Source organism: Amphimedon queenslandica, unplaced genomic scaffold, assembly GCF_000090795.2.
Source record: "Amphimedon queenslandica unplaced genomic scaffold, v1.1 AMPQUscaffold_13466, whole genome shotgun sequence".
In the NCBI taxonomy this organism is placed as follows: domain Eukaryota; kingdom Metazoa; phylum Porifera; class Demospongiae; order Haplosclerida; family Niphatidae; genus Amphimedon; species Amphimedon queenslandica.
In genome coordinates, this window is record NW_003546298.1 from 103188 (window position 1) to 129826 (window position 26639).

The following is a 26639-nucleotide window of genomic DNA, read 5'->3' on the forward strand; positions in this document are numbered from 1 at the left end:
ATACATAGCAGGAGAATAATCATGATGAACTTGGCAGTGAACTCAACATATTAAATTTTTACTAAATAAAGAAAGGTTTACTTTCATAAACAGTTGCCACAAAAAGTAGTTTCACTATATTAGTTACAACATCATGGCAATCATAACACTGAATATAGATAAAATAACTTCACAGTTTCTTTATGTAATGTAAATAGCAACAATGCATTACCCCATACATGACATTGCGAATTTTCTGTTATTTTTATAAAATAGAGTACATAGATCATCAGACATTGCTATTTTTTGATAGTGTAGATTTCTTGAAGTTTAATAATTATCAAAAAGTAGTTACTACTGACTATTCCATTATTACAAGCATTATCTACATACCATATATATAGTCCGAATTTTTGTTATTCTAAAGTTTTGTCAAAATTCAAATTTCTTGTTAAAATTAATTTTTGTCAATAAAATTTTCGTCATTTTTGTTATTGATCTGTACACTATACCCACATGAAACGAAAATTTCATCAGTTAATATTTATCAAGCAAAAAACCTGAAAAATTTGAAAAAAATTTTGACTGGCAAAATTTGGAGCTTCTATGGTATGCTGAACTACTGTAACACTACATAGAAATTAGCATACATGCACACGTACATGATATAGTTATTATTTTAGGGTATCATTCCATTTGGTGTGGGCAATCAAACCAAGCAACATTATGCTCAACTTATAATTGTATACCCATTACATAAACAAAGTGCAGTGTGATTGCTGATGGCTCACTGGCTCAGAGACCTCTTACTCTCAATAGTGAAGCTGCAGCATTGTGCAGGTACATGACAGCATGAGTCAATGGTCAGCCTCTTTAATTAGTTTTTAATTTATATGTAGAGAGAGAGAAAGAATGACATTGAGATAAAATGGATCCTACTCTTTTTGATGTGTCAAGTGCTTTATTGATCTATGTATTAATTTTTAATTCTGTTATAATGTTTTTAAACATTGGTATACACATGTTTACTCACACTACCATGACAATTGCATTATGACCATTCACATTTGGATAAGTTAGATAGTCAATGTAATTACATAGGTCATGATTTGATTATTATTTCAGTCATTTATTTGTAGTACCATATAATGTAAAGTTGTAAACAGGAAATGTTAATCAAAAACAGTTAGAGCTTTATTTTTATTTTCAATTTATTCATCAGAAGCAGTGATTGTGGTTCACACTTTTAAAAGAACTCCTGTTCCGTTTTTCTCTCCTCTAAAGTTTCATATTTTTAAATATTTAATATTACAAATACATCGTAGGTCATTCTAAACAATTATACAGATCAAATTCAATACTGTTACAGTATTGAATTTGATCTGTATATTGTAGTATTCCATGAAGTATTATAGTCTCTCTCACCATCCAGGAGCTCAGTGGCCGTGGGGCGTGGGCCGGCTGAGGGGCGAGGGCCCCTCCCACCTAGACTTGCACTAAACTAAAGTCAGCGAGCCCTTTCGAATTTCGTTTTAGTATGATTGATCTGTGTCAGTGGAGAGCTAGAATAGGTTCTTGGGGCTATCACCAGTGGTCAAAATCTTGTGACTATCCTACTGGTACAACCAAAGAACTCAGCGGAATATCATGTAGATGTACTTCGAGTTCTACACTCATTTTATCTATTTTCATTTCGATTGCCCTCCTCCTCTTCATATCAGGAGATGTGGAACTTAATCCTGGACCCACTCTTACAGGTAAAATGAATTAAAGCTCTTTCATTATATTTTATTTTATGCACAGACCAGCCAACAAAAGAGGAATTGGTTGAGTTATTGAGTAGCTCAAAGTTTATTGCTGGTACTTGGGAACAGTTTATTTGTTATCTTCCTAACGTGACACAAGATTTCATTGTTGGTATTAAGCAAAACGCGAAGGAGAACGAGGTCAGTCCTAACAGCATTGATGCTGTAGCTCAACATTGTCAAAATATTCCTGATATAACATGGAGAAGTATCTGTATTGCTTTACTGAGTTCCAATGAAGTTACTTTAGCTCGACAAATCTTTGAAAAGCATTCTAGTAAGAATTGTCCCATATTTAATCTTACTAATTTTGTTTTATATACAGGAACAAGTAAAAGCACATGTAAAACGATAAAGGATGTAATGAGAAGTCACTATTGCAAGTTGAAGGAAGCCACAGAGAATTGCCTTCAAAAAATAGCTGACAAAATGTACAGCGAAGGCCTAATTAATAGAGAAGTTCGCGACATGCCTACCTTTGAAAAAATAGAACTTGATTTTTTGTCGCTGATTTCTGTGCACATAGAAGATGTTTCTATTCTTGAAGAAAAATGTCAATTATTTTTATCATGTCTTGCTATTGCAGAAGGACCAGCTAGAGAGGAAGCACTTGCTCTTGCTGAAGATTGGCAACAGGAGGTGTTCAAAAACCATCACGTATCATTTACACTGTTGATATACCAAAAAACGAAGCATTCATCTGCTACAGAAATTGAGTTCAGATCTGATCATACAATATCTTTACAACTTCAGAATCTCCTCAAAAAGTTTCCAGGACTAGTGAGAGATATTAGGAAGTTTTATGCAACCAGTAAAGAATATGACATGATAGATGTTGCCCGCTGGATAGAAGAAAGTTATGAAGTGACTGGTCTTGTTCATGATGGCACAACAGTAGACGAAATTTTTAATGTTTTGCAACCTCATTATAACTTTTTGTGTATTGATCCGTTATCTGATCTTATGGAAGAGTACCCTATCAATGATCAGAATGTGTTGTTCAAGTATCGTCAATATACCGAATGTTTAGAAAGTTTTACAGATTCTGCTAAGATTAGTGAAGTAATGACTAGTATTGAAGCTGCGTTGACTGAAGAGGGTTCTAGAACTGATCCCAAAGTTGTTTTGAAGCTTTCAGGAAAATGGACCGATAGAACCATAAAAAATCTTCAAAAGTTGATGGAATACTTTTTCCCTGATGAAGCAAAGTATCTTAGAATTAAAAAAATACGAACTGGATCATTAGAGATTCATTTTTTGGCCGCCTCTTATAAAGTCATTGATTCTCTACTTGCCAAAGCACAAGATAAAGTTAAGTTCATGTGTCACTTTGGTATATTTCAACTTACCATTAACAACCAAACCATCATTAATGGGGTGGAAGATGTGAACTTTAGTTTCAACGAATCACTTCTACATGTTATTAGTGACCAAGATGAAGAGTATAAGAAAATGGCATTACTTCTTCTGCAGTTTGACATAAATGTTAACTATCGAAATAGTTCAGGGAACACTGCATTAACACTTGCTTCCAGTGGTAAACATCACCAAGTTGTGGACATCTTGCTAAGTATGAGCCCAGATATCAACATTCGAAATAACAAAGGAGTCACTGCTTTGATGATTGCTTCTTATTATGGGAACAGCCAAATTGTTGAGCTTTTGCTGAGAAATGGTCCTGATATTAATGTTTGTGAATTTAAAGGATGGACTGCTTTAATGTTTGCCTGTCAAGATGGATATTGTGACGTTGTTAAACTTCTACTCAGTGAGAATCCAGATGTTGATATCCAAAATGATAAAGGAGAAACAGCATTGTTTATTGCTTGTGATAATGGACATTGCCAAGTTGTTGAAGTTTTGCTTCATGCGAATCCTGATGTTAACATTGCTACTAATGATGGATGGACAGCTTTGATGTTGAGCTGTTGTAAAGGTTATCATAAAATTGTGGACCTCTTACTTAGATGGAATGCTGATACCAGTAATAAAGATAAAGAAGGATGGGATTCTTTTAATCTTGCTTGTTATTATGGACATTGCCAGGTTGTTGAAGTTTTGCTAGGTAACGTTAGAGCTATTGATGATCAAGATAACAATGGGTATAATATTTTTATGAACACTAAAAGCAAAGATGGATGGACTTCTTTGATGCTTGCTTGTCACAATGGGCATTATCAAGTTGTTCAACTCCTACTGGATGCAGAGCTAGACATTAATGCTCAAGTCAAAGAGAAGGGGTGGACTGCTTTGATGATTGCTTGTGCCAATGGGCACTATCAGGCTGTTAGCCTTCTGTTAAGTAAGCATCCAAATATTAATACACAAGACAAAAATGGATGGACTGCTTTGATGCTTGCTTGCAACAATGGTCATTTTAGTGTTGTTGAACTTTTGTTAAATGAAGATGTCAATATTAACATTCAACACAGTGACGGAAGGACAGCACTTGCATTTGCATTACAAAAATCCAGTCAAACAACAAATTATTTGAATAGTGTGGAGCGCTTACTTAATAGTCATCCTAATCATATGCACCAAATCAAAAATTTCACTGTTCATTCAGTAGTACTAGCAGCTATTTATTGTAATACTGATGCTGTAGAGATCATCATGAAGAACTGTGAAGTCTCCCAGGAGCATTACACACATGCTTTTGTGACTGCTTGTTATAGTGGTTGTTCTCCAGTGATGAACTTGCTATCAGACAAAATAACAAGTATAATTAATGAGAGAGAGCTATTAATAGCTGCTGTGGAAGGAGACTTAGGATTATTAGTTAGTATGTTATTTGAAGTGGGCATGAGTCCAGATACTCCATTAGTAGGTGGTATAACTCCAATGATGATAGCAGCTTCATGTGGACACACTGAAATTGTCGAGACACTGATACAAGCTGGTGCTGATGTTAACAAAACTAATGATAAGGGTTTAACTGTACTAGACATATTGCTTAACAAGGAAGAAGATTTTGTCACAAATTCTATTTTAAACTTATTAATTTCAACAACAGGCAAAGTGAAACCATTTTCTGCTACTCAACCTCAACCCATATCTACATCAAGAGGCGATATATCAAGTAATATCAGTTTGATGCGATCAATAATTGACTCTGAAGAAAATCCAATTCAATTTCATTCAGATTTATTAAAGAGTCCAGCGCATAGGAAATCGGAGGATGGAAATGAAGGCATCGCCGAAGATACACAGAATACTAGACACATTATGTAGCTAATTATAATTGATAGGAACATAACACTGTTGCTTTGTTTTTTAGATTTTCTACCATTTTTAAAGCAAAATGGAATAGCGTAGAGCTAGGATAAGTTAGTCTTGCTTAGCCAGACCCATTCTCCTATAGCACTTTTCCACACATACAGTGTAGTCTCACAGCAGGACCACTTTAGACTATACACAATTACACATAGTGAGGCGAGGCCAATAACAAAATTTTTGTTTATTATAAACTTAATACTCAGCTAAGCAGCTGACATTACTTATTAAAATTAAATTGTTACTATTATTCTACAAACAACAATATACTATACATACATGCACATAAACATAGATCTAACACTTATAAATGCCTTCCTTTCAACTCAAGTTGCTTAGCTGTTTTGCTTTCTTCAATAGCTCTTCTGCCCTTTTCTCATTTCTCTCTAGTCCACCATCTCCCAGTTTTAACATACGGCTAGCATTAGCACAGCCCCATGGATGACCCAGCTCACAACTCTTCAGCGAATACTCTAATGCTTTTGACATATCTTTGGGGACCTTTTCTTTTCCCTGCAGATAAATAATACTCTCATTGAAGCAGCCATTTTTGAAACCTCCTTCACAGGATCTGTGGAAGCATTGCAATGCTTTTTGGTAGTCTGGTAGTTGTCCTTCGTACCCATTTTGATGGACTAGTCCACTGTTATTGCAACCACCCATTGATCCTAGTTCACATGCTGTATCAAACAACTGTAGAGCTTTCGAAAATTCTTTAGGATGAGGTCCTACAAGTAATGCAAATATTGCATTGAAGATAAACATAGGGTTGGGCATTTCTAGTAAATCTGTCAATTTTTAAATACCAGTAATAATGCAAGGGCACAGTATCCGTGGCACCACTATAGATCTAATTATAGATAACTACCCGTAAACGGGATTGGAAACTTCCGTTACTACCCATGGGTAGTTTGGGTACCAGGCTGGTTGGGATCGCGTTGTTCAATTCTTAGTAGACCAATGGCAAAGGTTTGTGGGACTCTAGCATAGGCGGTGGCAGGATTGGCAGAGCAGTTGGGCAAGAAAAATGGCGCGTGAAGCGTGCCGCAATTTTGGCCAAGCCCACTTTTCCACGCATATTTTGGGTGTATACTCAACGCACGCATACATTATGATATGCCATAAAAATATGCCTAGAAGGCGCCCTATCTTATCTGTAAAGCTCTATTCAACCTGTAAAGTGCTAGTCCTGGTCCTCCTGGAAGGCTTGTTGACAAAGGAAAGCAGAAAAGACTGTCTCTTGCTAGCCATGGTAATTTTTCATGACTAAAATGATGTCATTAATTAAATTCTTATTTCTGGTCAAAATTTTTGGTTGGGCATTGCCCGACTATGCCCAACCCTGCAGCCACCTATGGACTCTAGCTACTGCATTTTAGAATGAAACAACCCAGTTTTACTTCTATAGACTCTTCTTAAGAGCCTTCAGTGCACTGTGATGTTCATTTTAGTCTGTGTTGTGTATTTTGTGAGTAATGGAATCCTGAGCGATCTAGCAAAATTCAAATAGCCTAAAAAGCTCTTACTAGTGAGTATTACCTTAAATAAATGTTATGTTGCACTGAAGGCTCTTAAAAAGTATCTATATAAGCAAAAACTTGCTTGCTTCATTCTGAAATACAGCTGCTAGAGTCCCACAAAGTTTCACCATAGAGCCAATGCTTTTGCTAAGATTTTATCAGATTTGGTGGGGATACGCCCCAACACGCCTTGCACTTATTATCATTGAAGTTTCCAATCCCGTTTATGGGTAGTATATCTATGATCTAATTTATATAAAGGAGATCACAACAGTCAATCTGTCAAATTAACACTAACACACTATTGTGCAAACCAGATTAACTAACCCAAACCAGTTTATTTTAGATCTACCCTATCTACATGCACATGCATAGCAATGTATGCACACATGCATGTGGTGTATATTACATGCATGTACATGTAACTCGATCATGTATGCTGATGTTTTCATTGTTTTGTGTTACTGGATGTATTCACACTAACCATTTCCAGTCAAGTACATGTTACCCAGTGCAAGGCAGCTCTCAGAGAATTTCATTTGATGACAGCAGTTGCTAAATACTTCAAATGCTTTTGAAGGATTCTTCTTTGCTACAATAAGATACTCTGCATATTGATGACAACCTGCCAAAATCTAACAATGAAGTTTGTAGTAAGTAGTAATATATACCTTCTGGTTTTTTTTCTGTATAACAATCATAATGAAACACTGCTCCAAGCTTATCTAAATATTCAGCAGCAGTTTTCTCCTCCACTGGCTCCATCTTGAATTGAACAAAGCTGGAGCTCCTCCTACCCAAGGAGCCCCACCTTTTCAATCTTAAACCGCAAAATAAGAACTTCTCACGAAAGCAACACCTATGATTGATCTGTGCCAGTGGAGAGCTAGAATAGGCGCATGGAGCGGTTGCCAGTGGTCAAAATCCCGTGGCTGTGCTACTGGTAACATCTACGTATATTCAGATTACTGTAAAACCAAAGGAGATGCAAGAGCATGCCTCGTATTCTCGATTTCATCTATTTTCATTCTAATTGCTCTCCTCCTCTTCATATCAGGAAATGTGAAACTTAATCCTGGACCCACTCTTACAGATAAACTGAATTAAAGCTCTTCCATTATAGTTCATTTTACGCACAGACCAGCCAACAAAAGAGGAATTGGTTGAGTTGTTGAGTAGCTCAAAGTTTACTTCTGGTAATTGGGAACAGTTTATTTGTTATCTTCCTAACATGACCCAAGATATTGTTGTTGGTATTAAGCAGAGTGTGGAAGGGAATGAGGCCAGTCCTTCTCATTACATTGATGCTGTAGCTCAACATTGTCATAATATTCCTGATATAACATGGAGAAACATCTGTATTGCTTTACTGAGTTCTGATGAAGTTAATTTAGCTCGAAATATCCTTGATAAACATTCTGGTAAGATTTAGTCATATCTTTCCTGTGAATGATGTTTATAATTTATAATGATATTCACTGGGATACCGTAAATAGACACTGCCATTGTGGAGGTATTGTTGCACTGTTTACGATGGAGCTTGATACACTTTCTGCCGTTTTGTAAGAAGAGCAAGCAGTATTAGCCTCAGAAGTGAAAAATTGGAAGCTTTATTATTCTTTTCATAGGTTTGCAACTGTTTGGAGCCACTGGAGTGACATGGAGAAGTAGAATTGATAGTTTTTAGCCTGTTGGTCCATGATAGTATACCTCCAGAATGGTGGCCTGAAAAATTTATGGTATCCCTCATTATAAATCAGAAACGTTATTGACAGAAAAGATATGAATAGAATGATGGTGAAATGAATCGTAATCTTTAATTCTTTATATAGGAAAAAGTAAAAGCACATGTAAAGCAATAAAAGATGTATTGAGAAGTCACTATTGCAAGCTGAAGGAAGCCACAGAGAACTGCCTTCAAAAAATAGCTGACAAAATGTACAGCGAAGGCCTAATTAATAGAGAAGTTCGAAACATGCCTACCTTTGAAAAAATAGAACTTGATTTTCTATCACTGATTTCTGTACACATAGAAGATGTTTCTATTCTTGAAGAAAAATGTCAATTATTTTTATCATGTCTTGCTATTGCAGAAGGACCAGCCAGAGATGAAGCAATTGCTCTTGCTGAAGATTGGCAACAGGAGGTGTTCAAAGACCACCATGTATCATTTACACTATTGATACGCCAGCAAAAAACAAAACACTCATCTGCTACAGAAATTGAGTTGAGCTCTGATCATACAATATCTTTACAGCTTCAGAATCTTCTTAAAAAGTTTCCAGGACTAGTGAGAGATATTAGAAAGTTTTACGCAAACAGTAAAGAATATGATGTGATTGATATTGCTCGCTGGATAGAAGAAAGTTACGAAGTGACTGGTCTTGTTCGTGATGGCACAACAGTTGATGAATTTTTTAATGTTCTACAACCTCATTATAACTTTTTGTGTATTGACCCGTTGTCTGATCTTATGGAAGAGTATCCTATCAATGATCAGAATGTATTATTAAAGTATCATGACTATACTCAGAATCTTAAAAGTTTTACCGATTCTGCAAAGATGAGTGAAGTATTGACTAGTATTGAAGCTGCATTGACTGAAAATGTTTTTAAAACTGATCCTAAAGTCATCCTGAAACTATCTGGAAAATGGGCTGATAGAACAATAAAAAATCTTCAAAAATTGATAGAATACTTTTTTCGTGAAGAAGCAAAGCACCTTACAATTAAAACGATGTTGAAAGGATCAATAGAAATTCATTTTTTGGTCTCCTCTTATAAAGTCGTTCATTCTCTTATTGTCAAAGCACAAGATAAAGCTAAATTTATGAGTCATTTTGGTATATTTAAACTTACCATTAACCATCAAACCATCATTGATGAGGTTGAAGATGTTAACTTTAGTTTTGAAAAGCCGCTTCTACATGCCATCCGTATTATTGACAGAGATGAAGAATATGAGAATATGGTAGCACTACTTGTGGAGTTTGACATAAATATTAATTATCAAGACATTTTTGGATTCACGGCATTAATGATTGCTTCTTGGGGTAATCATTATCGAGTTGTGGAGATCTTGCTAGGTAAGAGCCCAGATATCAACATTCAAAATAAAAAAGGAGTCACTGCTTTAATGATTGCTTCTAATTATGGGAACACCCGAACTGCTGAGGTCTTGCTAACAAAAGATCCTGATATTGATGTTAGTGCATTTGATGGATGGACTGCTTTAATGTTTGCCTGTCAAAATGGACATCGTGATGTTATTGAACTTTTACTCAATAAAAATCCAGATATTGATATTCAAAATGACACAGGAGAAACAGCACTGATGGTTGCTTGTGGTAATGGGCACACCCAAGTTGTTGAAGTTTTACTGAATAAAAATCCAAAAATTAATATTTGTGCTAATGATGGATGGACAGCATTGATGTTAAGTTGTTCTAAAGGTTATGATATAATCGCGGAGCTTTTACTTAGAAGAAATGCTGATACCAGTAATGAAGATAAAGAAGGATGGAATGCTTTTAGTCTTGCTTGTTATTTTAAACATTACCAGGTCATTGAAGTCTTACTCAGTCAGGTTAGACATATTGATGTTAAAAGCAATAATGGATATAATCCTCTTATGCTTGCAAGCAGTATCGGATATTATAAAGTTGTTAAACTCATACTAATGAAGGGTCCAAATGTTAACAGTCAGAGCAAGAATGGATGGACTCCTTTGATGCTTGCTTGTCATGGTGGACATCATCAAGTCGTTGAACTTCTACTAGATACAAATTCAGACATTAGCATTCAAGACAATGTAAGGGGGTGGACTGCGTTGATGATTGCTTGTGCCAATGGGCACTATCAAGTGGTTAGCCTTTTGTTAAGTAAGCATCCGAATATTAACAAGCAAGGTAGAGATGGATGGACTGCTTTGATGCTTGCTTGTAACAATGGCCATTTCAGTGTTGTTGAACTTTTGCTAAATGAAGATATTGATTTTAATATTCAATACAAAGATGGAAGGACTGCACTTGCATTTGCTTTACAAAAAACCAGTGAAACAACAAATTATTTGAATATTATGGAACGATTACTTGATAGTCATCCTAATCACATGCACCAAGTCAAAAATTTGACTATTCATTTAATGGTTTTGGCAGCTAGTTATTGTAACCCTGATGCTGTGGAGATAATCATGAAAAAATTTGAAGTCTCTCAGGAGCATTACATACATGCTTTTGTTGCTGCTTGCTATAGTGGTGGCTCTTCAGTGATGATCTTGCTATCAGACAAAATAACGAGTTCAAGTAGTGAGAGAGAGCTATTATTAGCTGCTGTTGGAGGAGATTTAGGATTATTAGTTAGTATGTTATTTAAAGTTGGCATGAGTCCAGATACTCCATTAGCAGGTGGTATAACTCCATTGATGATAGCAGCTTCGTGTGGACACATTGAAATTGTTGAGACACTGATACAAGCTGGAGCTGACGTTAACAAAGCTAATGAAGATGGTACAACTGTACTAGACATACTGCTTAACAAGGAAGACAGTGTTTTCACAACTGCTATTGTAGACTTGATAGTTTCTACTAACAAACCAATTTCTGCTACTCAACCTCAACCTGTATTGTCCTCAAAGAGTGACATATCAAGTAATATCAGTCTAATACGATCGATAACTGATTCTGAAGAAAATCCAGTTCAATTGCATTCAGAGTTAGTAATGAGTGCACCACACAGAAAATCAGATGATCGAAATGGAACAGAAGGCATGACTGAAGATACTCATAATATTAGACTCATTATGTAGCTACTATTAATAATGCTGTAGCGTTACTAAATAGGATTTAACCCACGTACTTCGTAATTTCTGATAGGAGCATAACATTTTTGTTTTAATGTAATTTGTTTTTTTAATTTTCTACCATTAAAGTAGAATGGAGCGATAAATATTAGGAAGAGTGATATAACAGCTAGGATAAATAAACGTGTTTGTTCAAAGTTAGGTGAGGCAAATGCTATTGTAATAATTTTATTTTTTAGATTTTATTTTAGATTGTAATAAAATATTAGACAGATTATGTGATGTATTATGAAAGTTCATGAATGATGTTACATGAGCATGCATACGTTGCCAATTTAATTTTTTAGCAATTTCTGACATGATATAATTTTATAGAGCAAAACCTAAAAGTATTATATCTATTTTAGTTTTAGGGTAAAATCAGGGATATAATATGACTAATAGTCTATTATATCCCTGGTAACATTTTAGGATTTTTTTTTACGTTTACTGAGTTGTTTAGATCTATGACGTGGGCCCAAAAATGATTTCGAATTTTCACTGGCCAGGCGGGTGCGGTCACTTTCAGCATCTATACTTTCAGCATCTATGCTTTCAGCATAGATTCAGAGAGATGCAGTCTACGCTTGGAACAAAGCTTAGTCGTAAAGGAACACAATCACTACTAAAACGTTCATCAACTAAAGAATTTTCAGATTTTGCACTTGGTGAGAAAGATCTTCTAGATAACATCAGAGAAGATTCAGAGCCATCTGGCTCTAACAGACACCGACACCACGCCAGACTTGAAAATTCATACCGTCTAGAACCACAGAAAACCTTCCCTTACTACAAAGCAAGGGCACTCATGACTGATCTACTCGAGTCAACTCTAGGAAGTATTACTACTTATGATCCAGACCAGTGTGCTCAACTTGCAACAGACCTGAGTGGTAAAATTAAGAACATAGGGAAGGATTTAAAAATCCCACGATACAAGCTTATCGCACTTGTGCATGTGGGTCAGAAACAGGAGCAGGGACTGATGATTGGCAGTAGGTGTGTGTGGAACACAGATCATGACACCTTTGCATCGGCACAATTCACCAGCCATATCCTCTATGCTGTTGCAATGCTGTATGCGTCGTACTTAGAATAAACAAGAGTAAGAAGATATCTACATTTGAACTACTTTGATAGGCTAAATAGATACACATAATATATATTAATTACATCAATAAAGAACTTTACTGAGTTATTCATGCATAATGTTCACCCAATGTACAAAGTAATTTTATTGTTTTAACAAAAACTATAAATATATTATTTCTCGATGCCAGGTGTATATTTTCATAAACAAAATTCCCGGCAAGTTTCACAATTTGAGTGACACGTTAACACAAATTATCACTTTAACTGCTCAGATGAGGTGTCATTAATCTATCATGAAAATAATAATTATTATAAAACCCAATAACGTAACCTTTACACACACAAATGTACATACACACATAATATAAACAGCAATATTAACGTTCATGTACAGTGAACATGTCATTGTACTTATGGGTATGGTTAAGTAGTTGCCTTGGCAACGGAGGAGAGCTGATCTCTAATTTTCCCAAGACCATCCAACATCGTGTCCAGCTTCTCTTTATTGAATTCAACATTAATAGATTCTAAATTAGGTAATTCTGAACTATTGACTGGAGAAGGTTGGACCTACATATAGATGGATCTCAATATAATAATAATATCGTGTAGCTGTAGAAGATGTGGGACTTATATTTTGCAATTTTATTCCAATAGAGTAAAATTAATTTTATGCAGCAATTAATGCTGGTAGCTGTGAGCTGTTGATACATCCATTACTGTAATTCCTCTAAATATTTAAACTCTAATTTCGAAAATAAATAATTACTTCAAATTTTCTAATAAAATTCATTCTAAAAGTTTTTTTTTTAAATTATTGTTCCACATGGTCACTTGCCTCTAAGTTCAATACAAGAGCAGCATACTTTGAATGGACAGATTAGCATACAGCTGGTTTTGTGTATTAATGAATCCCTCCAAATTCAACAAACTAATGCATTTTAAATTGCTCTCTCTCCAAAAGTTCAATAATAAAAATTGCAAATATAAATTTTGATGTGACAAATTCTTAGAGGAATTACGGTAACTATAAATGCTTTGTGGAATTGAATTGTGCATTTTTATAACATCCCATTATGCACTATCTATTGATTGTTTTGCCTTTCTGAAGTTGCTTTTATTATGAAATAACAGAATTAATATCTGTCATTACAAAGTGGAAAAAGTCTATAGGAATGAGTGCCATAATGTACATGTACATAGTCTACATACATGTACATGTACATGTAATTTTAGGATTTTGCTTCTTTTGAAGGTGCAATTTCATGAAACAGCAAAAATTAATTCCAACAAATACCGTGTAGAAGAAAATTTCGGAGGGAGCTAAATTTGGCGAATTGCTAAATTTTAGTGATTAGCGAACTTTAATTTGGCGAATTTGTGGCCATGTGCCATTGAGCATGTGCATAATGGCTCAAAATGGCAGTTTTTTTTATTTTGGCGAATGGCTATTAAAATGCCAAATTTGCCAAATTTAACTACCTCCAAAATTTCCTTCTATATGGTATTTCCTGCTATACATGTACATGTAATTATGTGTCTTTACCTTCATTTGTAGGAGACAGGTGGGTGCTGCCATACGTGAGACAGAGTCAGATGCTGATTTGATGTTAACCCTCCAATCAAAATCAACAAGACGAGGCAATGATACTAATAATAATAATAATTATTATTATAATGATGATGATGGTGATAGTAATAGTGGCAATAAAAATTAATTACTGGTATGTATTAACCTTGACTTTTTGATGCTTCTGTTCTCCATTCAGACCTAAAGAGATTGACACGAGAAAAGAATGAGAAAAAGTGGCAGGTGAATGAAATAGGAATAGGATTTATTTATCTATTTCTTATTATGCCTCACATGTTTTTGACAATGATATCAGATAGAAGCTTTCTTAAATCATTATGAAAATCATCTAAAGGAATAAAGACACAAATACAAACATGCTTTGATCATAAAGTATAATTATTATTTCTTTTATGATTCTCACCAGGAAATATCTTAGAGGCATCAGATTGATCTTGTACACACTCATACAGTGCCTTCTTAACCAGTAATGTGACTGACTGAAATAACTAAAATAAAAAAATAAAAACATTATAAATCAAATACTGAAAAATACCAAAGAATCCCTTTTAACATAAACATGCCATCATCTAATTCATCGGGCTACAACATGTACATGTACATATATGCAGTTATGTGCATGCCATGTACACAGTTCAGTTATACGTGCATGAAGATACTGCATAAGCTATTACAATAAAGCTTACTGTAATAACTTCTGACGGTTGAATATTCAACGATTGAGCAACAGACGCTAACACTTGATCAGGTACTGTATGAAATAATGATGTGTAAAGGAAAGAGAGAGTGAAAAAAAAGAAAGAATAGAAAGTGGGTGTGGCACATATCATATTAATAAGGAGCAAGGGGTTGTACAGCTAACCTTTGTCATTCCTGTACACGAATCCTTCTTTCAATATCCCAACCACAACACTTTTTGATTGAGCCTATACAATAACAAATGATTACCATAAAAAGGACAGAAAGGACATAGACACAGAGATCTATATCAACGCTAAAAGTAAAGTAATATGCAGCATTAGAGGCTACTCTAAGTATTAAAAATCGCCTAGAGTCTATTAATGATAGTACTGCGACCTCACTTTTAGTAGAAACTCTAGTCCAGAGAGTTCTTCTGATGACAGAGCCATTTTAGAGGTGTGGCTGGCTCTGCAGGCTATCAAATGGGAGTGGCTTAATCTAGTTATTAATAATATTGAAATTAATTATTAAAAATAAAATGGCGGATAGCGCGGATGAGAGAAGAAAGGCAGTAGAAGATACCAGAGAGGACCCCGAGCCTCCTAGTAAGAGGATAAGAAAAATCAGTACATCTGACGCGAGTAACGGAGAGGAAGGAGCGAGAGAAGAGGAGGAAGAAGTGGTGGGCCCTCTACCCACTCAAGCAACACTTGGTGACGGCGACAAGAAAACAATAAGTAAGGACTGCAAAGTTCTTCCTATTTTAAAACAGAGCCAACCCATTGATATAATTTTTAATTGAGCCGATTCTGATTAAAATATCGAAATTTGAATTTTTAGAGTTGCTCCAAATTTTGACAAAAATACTATAATAGTACAGGGTAATTGGCAAAATTTGGCCAAAAAAATGACTAGGAGAGAATTCTCCATTTTTAAATTTTTTGATACACATACATGTTTTTAAAATGTGTAGAAAGTTTGTGCTGATTTTTGATAAGTATTGGATTAAAAAAATTAATTTGCTTTAAATTTGGGTCCTTGACCAAATTTCGCCAAAAATGATTAGGAGAGATTTATCCATTTTTATAATTTTTTGTGATATATACATGTTCTTGTGTAGAGTGCTTTAGTCAATTCTGAACAAAATTAGATTTTTTAAACATATTTGGAAGTTACTCCAGAATTTTGCTAAAATCATATTGGCCAATTTTTGTCAAAAATGACTAGGCAAAATTCTCCATTTATATTAGATTTTCAAATGGGTACATTGTATATGTATACTGTACATGTCCTTATGTTGGATTTTTTATTTGTTTAGCCATGTGTGAAAGTACATGTACATATAATTTGCTTATTTTATTAATATTAGGTCTTCCTTATGAGTGGGTGTATCTTGAGAACCTCCCCTCTGCTTCTATGTATGAGAAAAGCTACATGCATCGTGACATCATAACACATGTCACGTGTACAAAGTAAGAAGTTATTTGTGTGTGGTTGGGGTTGCATGAGAGGTGTGGCTTATTTGGTTAATTGTTTGTAGATCTGAGTTCATTGTGACTGCGAGCATTGATGGTCATGTCAAGTTTTGGAAGAAGAAGGAAGAAGGAGTTGAGTTTGTGAAACATTTCCGGGCACACTTAGGTATATGTACATGTACATATGCATGTATGTCTACATGTATGTACTTGGGCATTCACCCATGAGCATGTACATGTGTATAAAGATATAAAGATGATACATACATTGTATCATTATTCTTTTTGTTCTACTCTCCTTTTCATTCTCTAACTTATCTTTCCTATTTACTGTCCTCCCTCCCTCTCTCCTCTCCTCTTATCCTTTTCAGGTAAAATAGAATCAGTAGCAGTCAGTTACGATGGATTCTTATTAAGCTCAGCTGGTGAGGATAAAGCTATCAAAGTTTTTGATGTCATCAATTTTGGTAAATATTTATGTACATGTACTAGTATCAGTATCTTTATTATATTTCTTAATCTTGACTTTTCTTTCTTTTGTCCCTATCTTCTTGTCTGTTCCTTTATTTTCTCTTTTTTCTCTCAGATATGATCAACATGTTCAAGTTAGTCTACTCCCCTGGTTGCTGTGAGTGGATATATTCAGGAGGCATAGCAACACCAGCTTTAGCATGGTAAGAGAGAGGAGGGGAGAGAAAGGAGAGAAAACTAAGAATAATGAATAATGAAGTGATCGTATAATGTGTATAATATATTTAATAATTGTCTAATCATATAATGCTTGTTCTTGTGCGAATTTCACGAATTTTTAGTTGTTTTATTGTGTCCGAATTAATGCTATTTTTGCAGAAAATTTTATCTGCGAATGTTTGAATGGACAATATCGTAATTAAAATATTGCACATTCAATATATGGTATTTGACCGCACACTGATTTATGTATGTTATTGTGGAGTTAATTGTTGTTACCATATAAGTGGTTTTTAGGGTTTCGCAGATTCCTTCTTGATGTAGGAAAATGAAATTTGCGAAGATCAGTTTAATATGGTACCCACCTGGCACGTGGTAGAATTCGCGAAATTAAAATTGCGAATTGGAACTTTATTAGATTTCCTGAAGTATAGTTGCTTTGAAAAACCATTAAATGGTATTATATTGTATTTATATGTATTTAAATATTATTTGATTGCATATAAGTGTTGCTGTCATTATCACAATGTGTCGTATGATAATAGCTAATTTGAGTCATTTTTGTGGTACTTTTTAAACTATGTATATTGTGTATAATACATTTTATCAAGTCTTCTAGTTAAAGCTTTACTGGCATTTAGCAAGCAGAGCTTATTTTAACATTGGTAATGGAAAGCAGCTACACCACTACTAATGACAGTGTTGCTGGTTTTATATTGGCAGCAGTTCTCATTGTTGAGACTGATAGCTAATGGTGTTGTACTATCCATCACACTCTATCAAAGAAAGTTTTTGAAACAACCATCAACAATATTCTTCACTTCTCTCATACTGGCACATCTTGTATTGATTGTACTGTACCTTTCTTTCAAAATTGTTGCATCACCTGCTAGTGAGATGGAGACGAGAGGGTCATGTTACTATTCTTTTTTTTAAATTTTTTTATGGATGCTATTGTAACACTAGATGTTACATATGATATATCGCTTTATTTTCAAGGAGCAAAGTTTTTGTTGTTTTTGTAGTTAGCATGCAACTGCAAAATTAAAGATCTGCTAAATATTCAGTTGCCATTAAAGCCCCACGTGGTACTAACATTGTGAATCTGTAAAAAATTGATTTTTTATCAATCCAGGACATTTAAGCTCTGCAAATTTAAAGCGCTATATGTGGTTTCTCTTTATTGTCAAACCACATCTTCACAAGCAGTTCATGAAACCCTGGGTAACATTGACCCTCACCATTGCTATCTGGATACTGTCTGCTGTATTGAGCATTGTTCATCTCTTTGGGTTTCACTTGTATACTGATATTTGTCTTCCATCAACTACTGGCATTGTCTATTTTATTTTTTATCCACTGTTGTACTTGGGATAATATTTGTCACTTCTCTTTGGACCTTTTGTTCACTTTTTTGTTTTCAGCCCTGGGCTATAAAGAGAAAAGACATTAGTAGGCTGTGAGGAAGAGTTGGGGATGAGGTCAGTAACTTTCATTACAGATGACCTCATTGTGACCATATACACAGCAATGATTCAGAGCCATGTCTCTCCTACAGTATTTGCTTTCTTTTTTCAAGTTCTTTTTCCTGCTTGCAAATTCTCTTAGTCATTTGTTCCTCTCTTGATGACTCTCCTTCATTGGCTGATAGTGGCTTTATCATGTCACTGGTGCATTTACTTATTATCTGAAGCCAGTCAAGCCATAAAAGGTGCAATAATTAGGAGTACTGCATTTAGCATTATTATTATGGAAGAGTATAAGCACAACCAAATTCATGTATACATGTATATTATTACAGTGATTGATATGTATAGTCAGTTCAAGTTGAGTTGCCCAACTACCACCCCTTATAACTCTACTGTTCTTGCAGCCAGCAATTCCAGTTTTGGTATAGCTGCATAACGGGTTTTTCCGAAAATCTATACCAATTTTTGTGTATCTAGGTTCTCTGGAAGGTTCTCATTGGGATTCCGGAAGAAGATGAAAGAGCGCCACCATATACGTCTCTATGACGTCACAAATTACGTTATATATGAATATGATTTGCATATTATTAACACGTGGTTGGATTTAATTATTGCGAATAAAGCGTGATAAAATTTAATTATTTGATATATTTCATTAAAAGCATTAAAAATAAATTATTTGCAGTGTTCTTGCACCCAGAAAAGGGTGATAGCCAGTACCATCGCGAATAGGTGACACTGCATCTTTGGCCCCCCACACCAACCACCCATGGGACTGCTGAAGAAGATTCAAGCAAAAATCACAAAATATAGTGAGTATTAATTTACAAGTCCTCTACTGCAGTAATGCACAGTAGTCTATTGCAGACTACCAGCATTAGCAGTGGACTGTTTCCCCACTATACAGTGCCATTCTTGCTCCATATAAGTAGGTATTTACTCACAAGTCCTCTACTGCTTTGAGCTAAACATAAGCCTACTTTCACCTCATATTTCATCGTCAGAATCATCAGAATCATAATCACTGATGTCACTGTACTCTTCATCTGAATCACTTTCGTCATCATCTGCTCCAACATGTATGACAAATTCTTCAACTCGTTTCCAGTTCTCTAATCTATCAGCTGTAAAGTATACATCTTCTACTTTCTCCTGAGTATGTTTAATTAGACTGGCCCACCTTTCAGGAGTTACTTGAGCAAACCCCTGATTCACGAGACGCTGTAATGCCTGTAGGGTAAATTCTGTATTGTGAGTTTTTTTCCAGCTAATAAATTATAACAAAAATAAGATTTATAATTGATTTTTGCTGCAAGCACTTACCTGAGGAGCTTCACAAGGTACAACTTTCAAGAAGTCCAACAGAAAGGAGTAGCAGTTTAGTAGTAGCTTTTTTGTTAAAAGTAGAGTCCAAAAAGATGAATGAAGTCCTAGAAAAAGTGATGATAATAAAGACAAACGTCGGCAAAGACAAGATTCACGTAGAATGTTTATTTTTTACACGTGAATGGCGTTATCATGTCCGCCCACGTTCGTTACACGCATGCGCATGCATGTGACCTCTATGATGTCATATGATGTTTATCACTAGCTCATTTCATGTGCCAACTCAACTCGAACCGACTATAGCAGTAATTGAACTGCTTGTGTTTGTATATGATAATGTTGCGCAGTCCCATTGACCCCATCCCTAAATGTTGTGCCTGTGTGTTGTTGTTATTACTTATACCTGAATCTGAATGTTTTCAGTGAACACTTTTATAAAAATATGTGTTATTATAAAATGTTCTTATCATGAAACTTGTTATTGACTCATTTTAGTTAGTATTAATTGATCTGGTGCATACTATTGCCAGAGTATATCATACTGTCTAACTATTGAGTTACTATGATTGTCAGCAGCAGAAAATTAAAGTTATGTAACTCTGTATTTTTAACAGGAAGAGCTTTTTGCATCTTTATTCAGCTTGAAAGATTTGATTTTAAATTAGAAAGTAATTAGTTTATGGCTCTACTTAACTTTATCAACACATACATTTACAGGTACTTGCACATGTATTGAAATTTTGGATTTGCCTTGTTGTATATTTTGCTCATTTATTAATTACTTTAATTGGGATACTTCTCTTTAAACCTACATGTAATGCTTTGCTAGAAAGTTCTGTCTGATGTTGTTGGCTTGTTTGTGCTGTTTATGCTTACATACTGTAGTTTTGATTACTCTGCTTTGATTTTGCTGCTATTTCTGTTATAGGCTCGATTTCCCTATATCAGTTTCATTATTATTTTTATGTTTGTATATATTGCCTTAGCTGTTTTTGAAGTTTGAAAACAGTGTATGTGCTTTAAGTCTTTAAATATTTAGAATGGAAGACAATTCTACTTCTACTGAGGAGTTCAGTGGTCCAGCAGTAGCAGCAGTTCTTACTGTTGAGATGATACTAGCTCTGATAGCTAATGGTGTAGTACTATCTATCACACTCTATCAAAGGAAGTCTTTGAAACAGCCATCAACAATATTCTTCACTTCTCTCATACTGGCACATCTTGTATTAAATCTACTCTTTGTTCCTTTCATTATCATTGGATTAGCTACTGGTGAGTGGATCTTTGATAGTGCTTATGAGGAGAAGGGATGGACATGTGCATTCATTGAGTTTATTTATGCATGGATTGCAATAAACATACTTATGACACTAGATGCTATATCATTTGATCGGTTTCTCTTTATTGTGAAACCACATCTTCACAAGCGGTTCATGAGACCCTGGGTAGCACTGACCCTCACCATTGCTATCTGGATATTGTCTGCTGTGTTCAGCATTGTTCATATTTTTGGTTTTCATTTTTATATAACTATTTGCTTATTGTTGTCAGCTGACATTGGCTTTGTTGTCTATATTATTCTTTTATCAGTTGCTTTAAATGGGATACTATTGGTCACTTCTCTTTGGACCTTTTGTTTCACTAGAAGGTTCTTCAAAAATCAGTCAGTGATAGCAGGAGAGAGTGCATATACCTCAAAAAAGAAGAGACTCTTTGGAATATTTGGAAGCATGTTGCTTGTCTATGGGATAAGTTTTGTACCTAGCATCCTCTTTTTTTTACTTTATCTTTTTATTTATATACCATTGTGGTTTAGTGTATCTGCTTTCATTTGTTTCCTCTTCAATACAGTAGCTAGTCCTGTTATCCAGTCATATTTCAGGCCTGAGATTAGGAGTGTTCTTATTCTTATTTTTCATCGACTTCTTCGCATTTGTGGATGCTGCTAAAGTTATTGGTTATTTTAAAATAATGATTGTAGTATTTTTTCTTACTTTTGAACTAATGAGTTGCTTAATAATTTGTGCATTAATTTTTAAGAAAAAATTTAAATAATAATGCATGCATGCACTATAGTCATATGCGCCCATGTCATTGTTAATTTTTTCATTACTAATTGATATACCAGTACTTACATGTATAATAGTCATTTACTTGTATTTGTATTTGATAATGGTCCACTCATTTGCAGTCACCTTAAAGTATAATTGATGTATCCTTGAATGTTTTGCCTAGTGCCTTCATTGTTATTACAGTTGCATGTACCTGAAATTGAATGTTTTATTTTTAATGTTTTTAGAAAAATTAAGCGTATTGCAATCATCCAAATTGCAAGGACAAGCTATTTCGTTTTACTTTTTACTTTTACCGATGATACCTTTACTGATCAGTTCAGTGGTCCAGCAGTAGCAGCAGTTCTTACTGTTGAGATGACTCTAGCTCTGATAGCTTATGGTGTGGTACTATCCATCACACTCTATCAAATAAAATCCTTGAATCAACAATATACTGGCACATCTTGTATTGAATCTATTATACCTTCCTTTTATGATCATTGCATTAGCTGCTGGTGAGTGGATCTTTGGTAGTACAGATCAGGAGAAATGGGAGACATGTTACTTCAAAGATTTTATTTATTGGTGGATGGTACTAGTCATATCATTGATATTTTCTGATTTGTATCTATCTGTCCTTCATTATCTGCTGGAAATAGATTCATTCTTTTTTTAGTTATTATACTTGGGATAATATTCGTCACTTCTCTTTGGGCCTTTTGTTTCACTAGAAGGTTCTTCAAAGATCAGTCAGTGATAGCAGGAGAGAGTGTGTATGCCTCAAAAAAAGAAGAAAATCTTTGGAATATTTGGAACCATGGTACTCATCTATGGGATATGCTTTATACTTGGTGTCCTCTACTTCCTGCTTCATCTGTTTATTGATGTACCATTGTGGCTAATCTTAGCTGCTTTTTTTTGCTTCTACTTCATTGCAGTAGCTAATCCTGTTATGCAGTCATACTTCAGGCCTGAGATTAAAAGTGTTCTTTTCACATGTTGTCCACTTCATATTTGTGTATGCTGCTAAAGCATGCTCATTTTTTTAATTTGCCATTTTTTATGTATACCTTTTTGATTATTTTAGCAAAGTACTATACATAGGCATTAGTAGTGTTGTATCAATGATTTTTTATTGGCATAAAATTGTTACATGTATTGTAACATTGCTGGTGAAATCACATGTCCAGTTATCGAGTCATACTTTAGGCTTGAGATTAGGAGTGTCTATGTCTCATGTTGTCCTCTTCACTTTTGCTTATGCTGCTGATGGATTTTTTGCTCATTTTAAAAGAAATGCACCATTTTTATAATGGACTAACTCTGGGCTGCTATGACAGGTTCCTGCACATTGATGAAACTAAATATTCATTAAGCCACTTGTTGCTTTTATGCACTTGTTTTAACCATCATTGTGTTCTACTAAGTCTATTATTAATTACAGGCAAAGTTCAGTTGAAGTTTGAATAAAAATTGTATGTAAAGTGACTGGTAATTGCTGCTATTCTAACCCTTAAGGAAGGCTAATGATTTACTCGCTTTTTCACCTTTGCTGTATAGGGATCAAGCTGTTTTGTGAATTGTAAATTAAAAATATTATGCTGAATTGATCTGACTTGGCCTCAGTTTTGTACTTGCTACAGTTAGAAGCTTATACCGTATAGTGGGTATATTTTATCTGGAAAAATGTTTGTTCTAAGCAGGATTAGAAATTTTCGTTCGTTTTATTTTCCTTCTAAGCAGCCATTTTGTACATGTGGCATTGAGGAAACACCTTTTTTGTTTGGAAAATATTTGTTCCACAAGGAATGAGAACGAAAAGAACGAAATTAAACCCTGACGGAATATACCCGCTATACGGTAGTAGAAAGAGCAGGACTACTTAGATGGGGTAATTTTGACCCTGGCACCATGCTGCTCATGGATTTCTCATTCCTTTATGTGGAGGGACAGGATAGTGCCAGGAATAGCTCCAACTTACTCTTTAGATCTTACTTTAATTTTTATCATGATTTTGTTAAGTGCGTCATGCCATTATATCACATCCAGTAATGAAACTGTGATATGTACTTGTACTTATACTTGTATTTTATGATTATCCATTTATTTGGACTTGCTAATCAATTGATCTCACCTCTTAATGTTGTTCCTAGCACATTATAATCATACATATATATTCATGAATTTGAAAATTTTGTAATCAATGCTTTTATAAAAATAAGTGTTATTGTAAAGTGTCTTTGTTATATTCATGTAGGCTTAGTAATTTTCATTTGCATCAATCAATAATGCTATTGTAGTGCTTTATGAATAAAGTCACTTACATGTAGCTTAAGCGAGGCAAAGGCAAGCTTTTGTAGCTTCTGAAACAACATGAATTTTAGCATGGAAAGCAACTCTACGTTTAGTGAGGAGTTCAGTGGTCCAGCAGTAGCAGCAGTTTTTACTGTTGAGATGATACTAGCTCTGATAGCTAATGGTGTGGTACTATCTATCACACTCTATCAAAGGAAGTCCTTGAAACAATCATCAACAATATTCTTCACTTCTCTCATACTGGCACATCTTGTATTGAATCTACTCTACCTACCTCTTTTCATCATTGGATTAGCTGCTGGTGAGTGGATCTTTGGTAGTACAGATGAGGAAAAGAGAGGGACATGTTACTTTGGTGCTTTTATTTTTTGGTGGATGGTACTAGTCATATCATTGACACTAGCTGCTATATCATTTGATCGGTTTCTCTTTATTGTCAAACCACATCTTCACAAGCGGTTCATGAGACCCTGGGTAGCACTGACCCTCACCATTGCTATCTGGATACTGTCTGCTGTATTGAGCATTGTTCATCTCTTTGGGTTTCGCTTGTATATTGATATTTGTCTTTCATCAACCGCTGACATTGGCTTTGTTGTTTATATCATTCTTTTATCAGCTATTGTACTTGGAATAATATTTGTCACTTCTTTTTGGACCTTTTTTTTTCACTAGAAGGTTCTTTAAAGATCAGTCAGTGATAGCAGGAGAGAGTGTGTATGCCTCAAAGAAGAAGAGACTCTTTGGAATATTTGGATGCATGCTACTCATTTATTGGGCATGCCTTGTGCCTGGTGTCATCTACTTCCTACTTCATCTGTTTATAGTTGATGTGCCAATATGGCTTAACTTATTTGTTACTACTTGTTTCCTCTTCATTACAATAGCTAATCCTGTTATCCAGTCATACTTCAGGCCTGAGATAAAGAGTTTTCTTACTTCACTTTGCCCATTTCTCTTTGCTTGTGTTTGCTGCTAAGACCCACTGGCTGAATGTTTATTCATTATCACCATTTTGTTATACTTTTGTTGTAATTATTTTTACATTGTCATCAGTATCTGTGCATGTATAATCATGACATTATTTATACTCTGCGCCTTTGAAACCTATTCAAATACTAGATCAGAATATAAACACTTAAGGATCAGTGAGCATTCCCAATTTCATATAGCGCAGAATAGACCCATGAAGGGAAGAGACATTAGCGGGCTGTGAGGAAGAGTTAGGATGAGGGCAGTAACTTTCATTACAGATGACCTCATTGTGACCATATAGACATGCAATGATTCAGAGTCATGTCTCTCCTACAGTATTTGCTTTCTTTTTCAAGCTCTCTTTCCTTCTTGCACATTTTTTTATTGAGTATTTGCTTTCTTTTTCAAGCTCTCTTTCCTTCTTGCACATTCTTTTATTTTTGGGCCATTTGTTCCTCTTTTAAAGCCTTCACTATCCTTCAATGGGGGACTGGTGATTATTATTTGAAACCAAAAAGGTGCAATAATTAGGAGTGCTGTATTTAGCGATATTTTTATGGAAGAGTATAAGCACAACCGAATTCATGTATATTAAAACAGTGATTGATATGTAACAGTAATTGAACTACTTTTGTTTGTATTTGATAATGGTGTGCAGTCCCATTGCCCCCATCCCTAAATGATGTGCCTGTGTGTTGTTGTTATGACTTGTTCCTGAAGCTGAATGTTTTCAGTTAACACTTTTATAAAAATATGTGTTATTGTAAAATGTCCTTATCATGAAACTTGTTATTGACTCATTTTAGTTAGTATTAATTGATCTGGTACATACTATTGCCAGCGTACATGTATATCATAATATCTAACTATTAAGTTACTGTGATTGTTAGCAGCAAAAAACAAAAGTTATGTATCTGGATGTTTTTAGTAAAAAGAGTTTTTTTATCTTTATGTAGTATAAAAGATTTGATTTTAAGTTGGAAAGTAATTAGTTTATGTCTGTACTTAACTTTATCAACACATACATGTACAGGTACTTGCACATGTATTGAAATTTTGGATTGGCTTTGTTGTATATTTTGCTCATTTATTAATTACTTTAATTGGGATACTTCTCTTTAAACCTACATGTAATGTTTTGCTAGAAAGTTCTGTCTGATGTTGTTGGCTTGTTTGTACTGTTTATGCTTACATACTGTAGTTTTGATTACTCTGCTTCGATTTTGTTGCTATTTCTGTTCATCAAGATCTTGACATGTTACATCATTACTTCAGTGCAAGTAAAGAGGTCTTCTTATTTCAATCACCCAATTCATCCTTGTTACTAGCATATAGCTGTCATACAATCATCATGTCTACAGAATTGTCTCATGTCGTCCTCTTCACTTTTGCTTATGCTGCTGATGAAATTTTTTGCTCATTTTAAAAGAAATGCACCATTTTTATAATGAACTAACTTTGGGCTGTTATTACAGGTTCCTGCACATTGATCAAAATAAATATTCATTAAGCCACTTGTTGCTTTTATCCACTTGTTTAACCATGGGGATCCT

The 26639-nt window shown here is 34.7% G+C and overlaps 7 protein-coding genes across 9 annotated transcripts in view; 4 read left to right on the forward strand and 3 right to left on the reverse strand.

Annotated features, from left to right (window-relative positions):
• Positions 1–1472: 1472 nt before the first annotated feature.
• On the forward strand, positions 1473–5086 carry LOC109581026 (uncharacterized). The gene is made up of 3 exons (XM_019994743.1): positions 1473–1736; positions 1783–2061; positions 2110–5086. Exons 1-3 carry the CDS (start codon positions 1517–1519, stop codon positions 5013–5015), a joined length of 3405 nt encoding a protein of 1134 aa, XP_019850302.1. The 5' UTR covers positions 1473–1516; the 3' UTR covers positions 5016–5086.
• Positions 5087–5251: 165 nt separating this feature from the next.
• LOC100637829 (cytochrome c oxidase assembly factor 7-like) lies at positions 5252–7412 on the reverse strand. The gene is made up of 3 exons (XM_003385365.2): positions 7249–7412; positions 7062–7202; positions 5252–5785 (listed from the first exon to the last, which is right to left on the reverse strand). Exons 1-3 carry the CDS (start codon positions 7340–7342, stop codon positions 5379–5381), a joined length of 642 nt encoding a protein of 213 aa, XP_003385413.1. The 5' UTR covers positions 7343–7412; the 3' UTR covers positions 5252–5378.
• Positions 7413–7791: 379 nt separating this feature from the next.
• LOC109581027 (ankyrin repeat domain-containing protein 17-like) lies at positions 7792–12729 on the forward strand. Of its 3 annotated transcripts, none has more exons than XM_019994745.1 (3): positions 7916–7998; positions 8074–8155; positions 8206–12729. In XM_019994745.1, exon 3 carries the CDS (start codon positions 8514–8516, stop codon positions 11382–11384), a length of 2871 nt encoding a protein of 956 aa, XP_019850304.1. In that variant the 5' UTR covers positions 7916–7998; positions 8074–8155; positions 8206–8513; the 3' UTR covers positions 11385–12729. The 3 variants fall into 3 exon arrangements, with proteins under 3 accessions (XP_019850303.1, XP_019850304.1, XP_019850305.1); XM_019994746.1 differs by having other exon boundaries at positions 8074–8139; XM_019994744.1 differs by lacking the exon at positions 8074–8155 and having other exon boundaries at positions 7792–7998; positions 8410–12729.
• Positions 11896–12729, forward strand: LOC105312197 (tctex1 domain-containing protein 1-like). The gene has a single exon (XM_011404658.2). It carries the CDS (start codon positions 11902–11904, stop codon positions 12514–12516), a length of 615 nt encoding a protein of 204 aa, XP_011402960.1. The 5' UTR covers positions 11896–11901; the 3' UTR covers positions 12517–12729.
• On the reverse strand, positions 12513–15265 carry LOC100637454 (COMM domain-containing protein 9-like). The gene is made up of 8 exons (XM_003385362.3): positions 15183–15265; positions 14963–15026; positions 14787–14851; positions 14504–14588; positions 14374–14428; positions 14246–14280; positions 14056–14159; positions 12513–13079 (listed from the first exon to the last, which is right to left on the reverse strand). Exons 1-8 carry the CDS (start codon positions 15228–15230, stop codon positions 12933–12935), a joined length of 603 nt encoding a protein of 200 aa, XP_003385410.1. The 5' UTR covers positions 15231–15265; the 3' UTR covers positions 12513–12932.
• Positions 15266–15305: 40 nt separating this feature from the next.
• LOC109581042 (peptidylprolyl isomerase domain and WD repeat-containing protein 1-like) lies at positions 15306–16954 on the forward strand. The gene is made up of 5 exons (XM_019994776.1): positions 15306–15518; positions 16151–16253; positions 16322–16422; positions 16628–16723; positions 16843–16954. The coding sequence occupies exons 1-5, from the start codon at positions 15320–15322 to the stop codon at positions 16932–16934; spliced, it is 591 nt and encodes a 196-aa protein (XP_019850335.1). The 5' UTR covers positions 15306–15319; the 3' UTR covers positions 16935–16954.
• Positions 16955–19402: 2448 nt separating this feature from the next.
• Positions 19403–26639, reverse strand: part of LOC109581036 (uncharacterized) — an 18353-nt gene continuing 11116 nt past the window's right edge. Inside the window, exon 4 of the mRNA XM_019994768.1 lies at positions 19403–19682. Coding sequence (XP_019850327.1) covers positions 19403–19682 — 280 coding nt within the window. The remainder of the gene's footprint in view (positions 19683–26639) is intronic.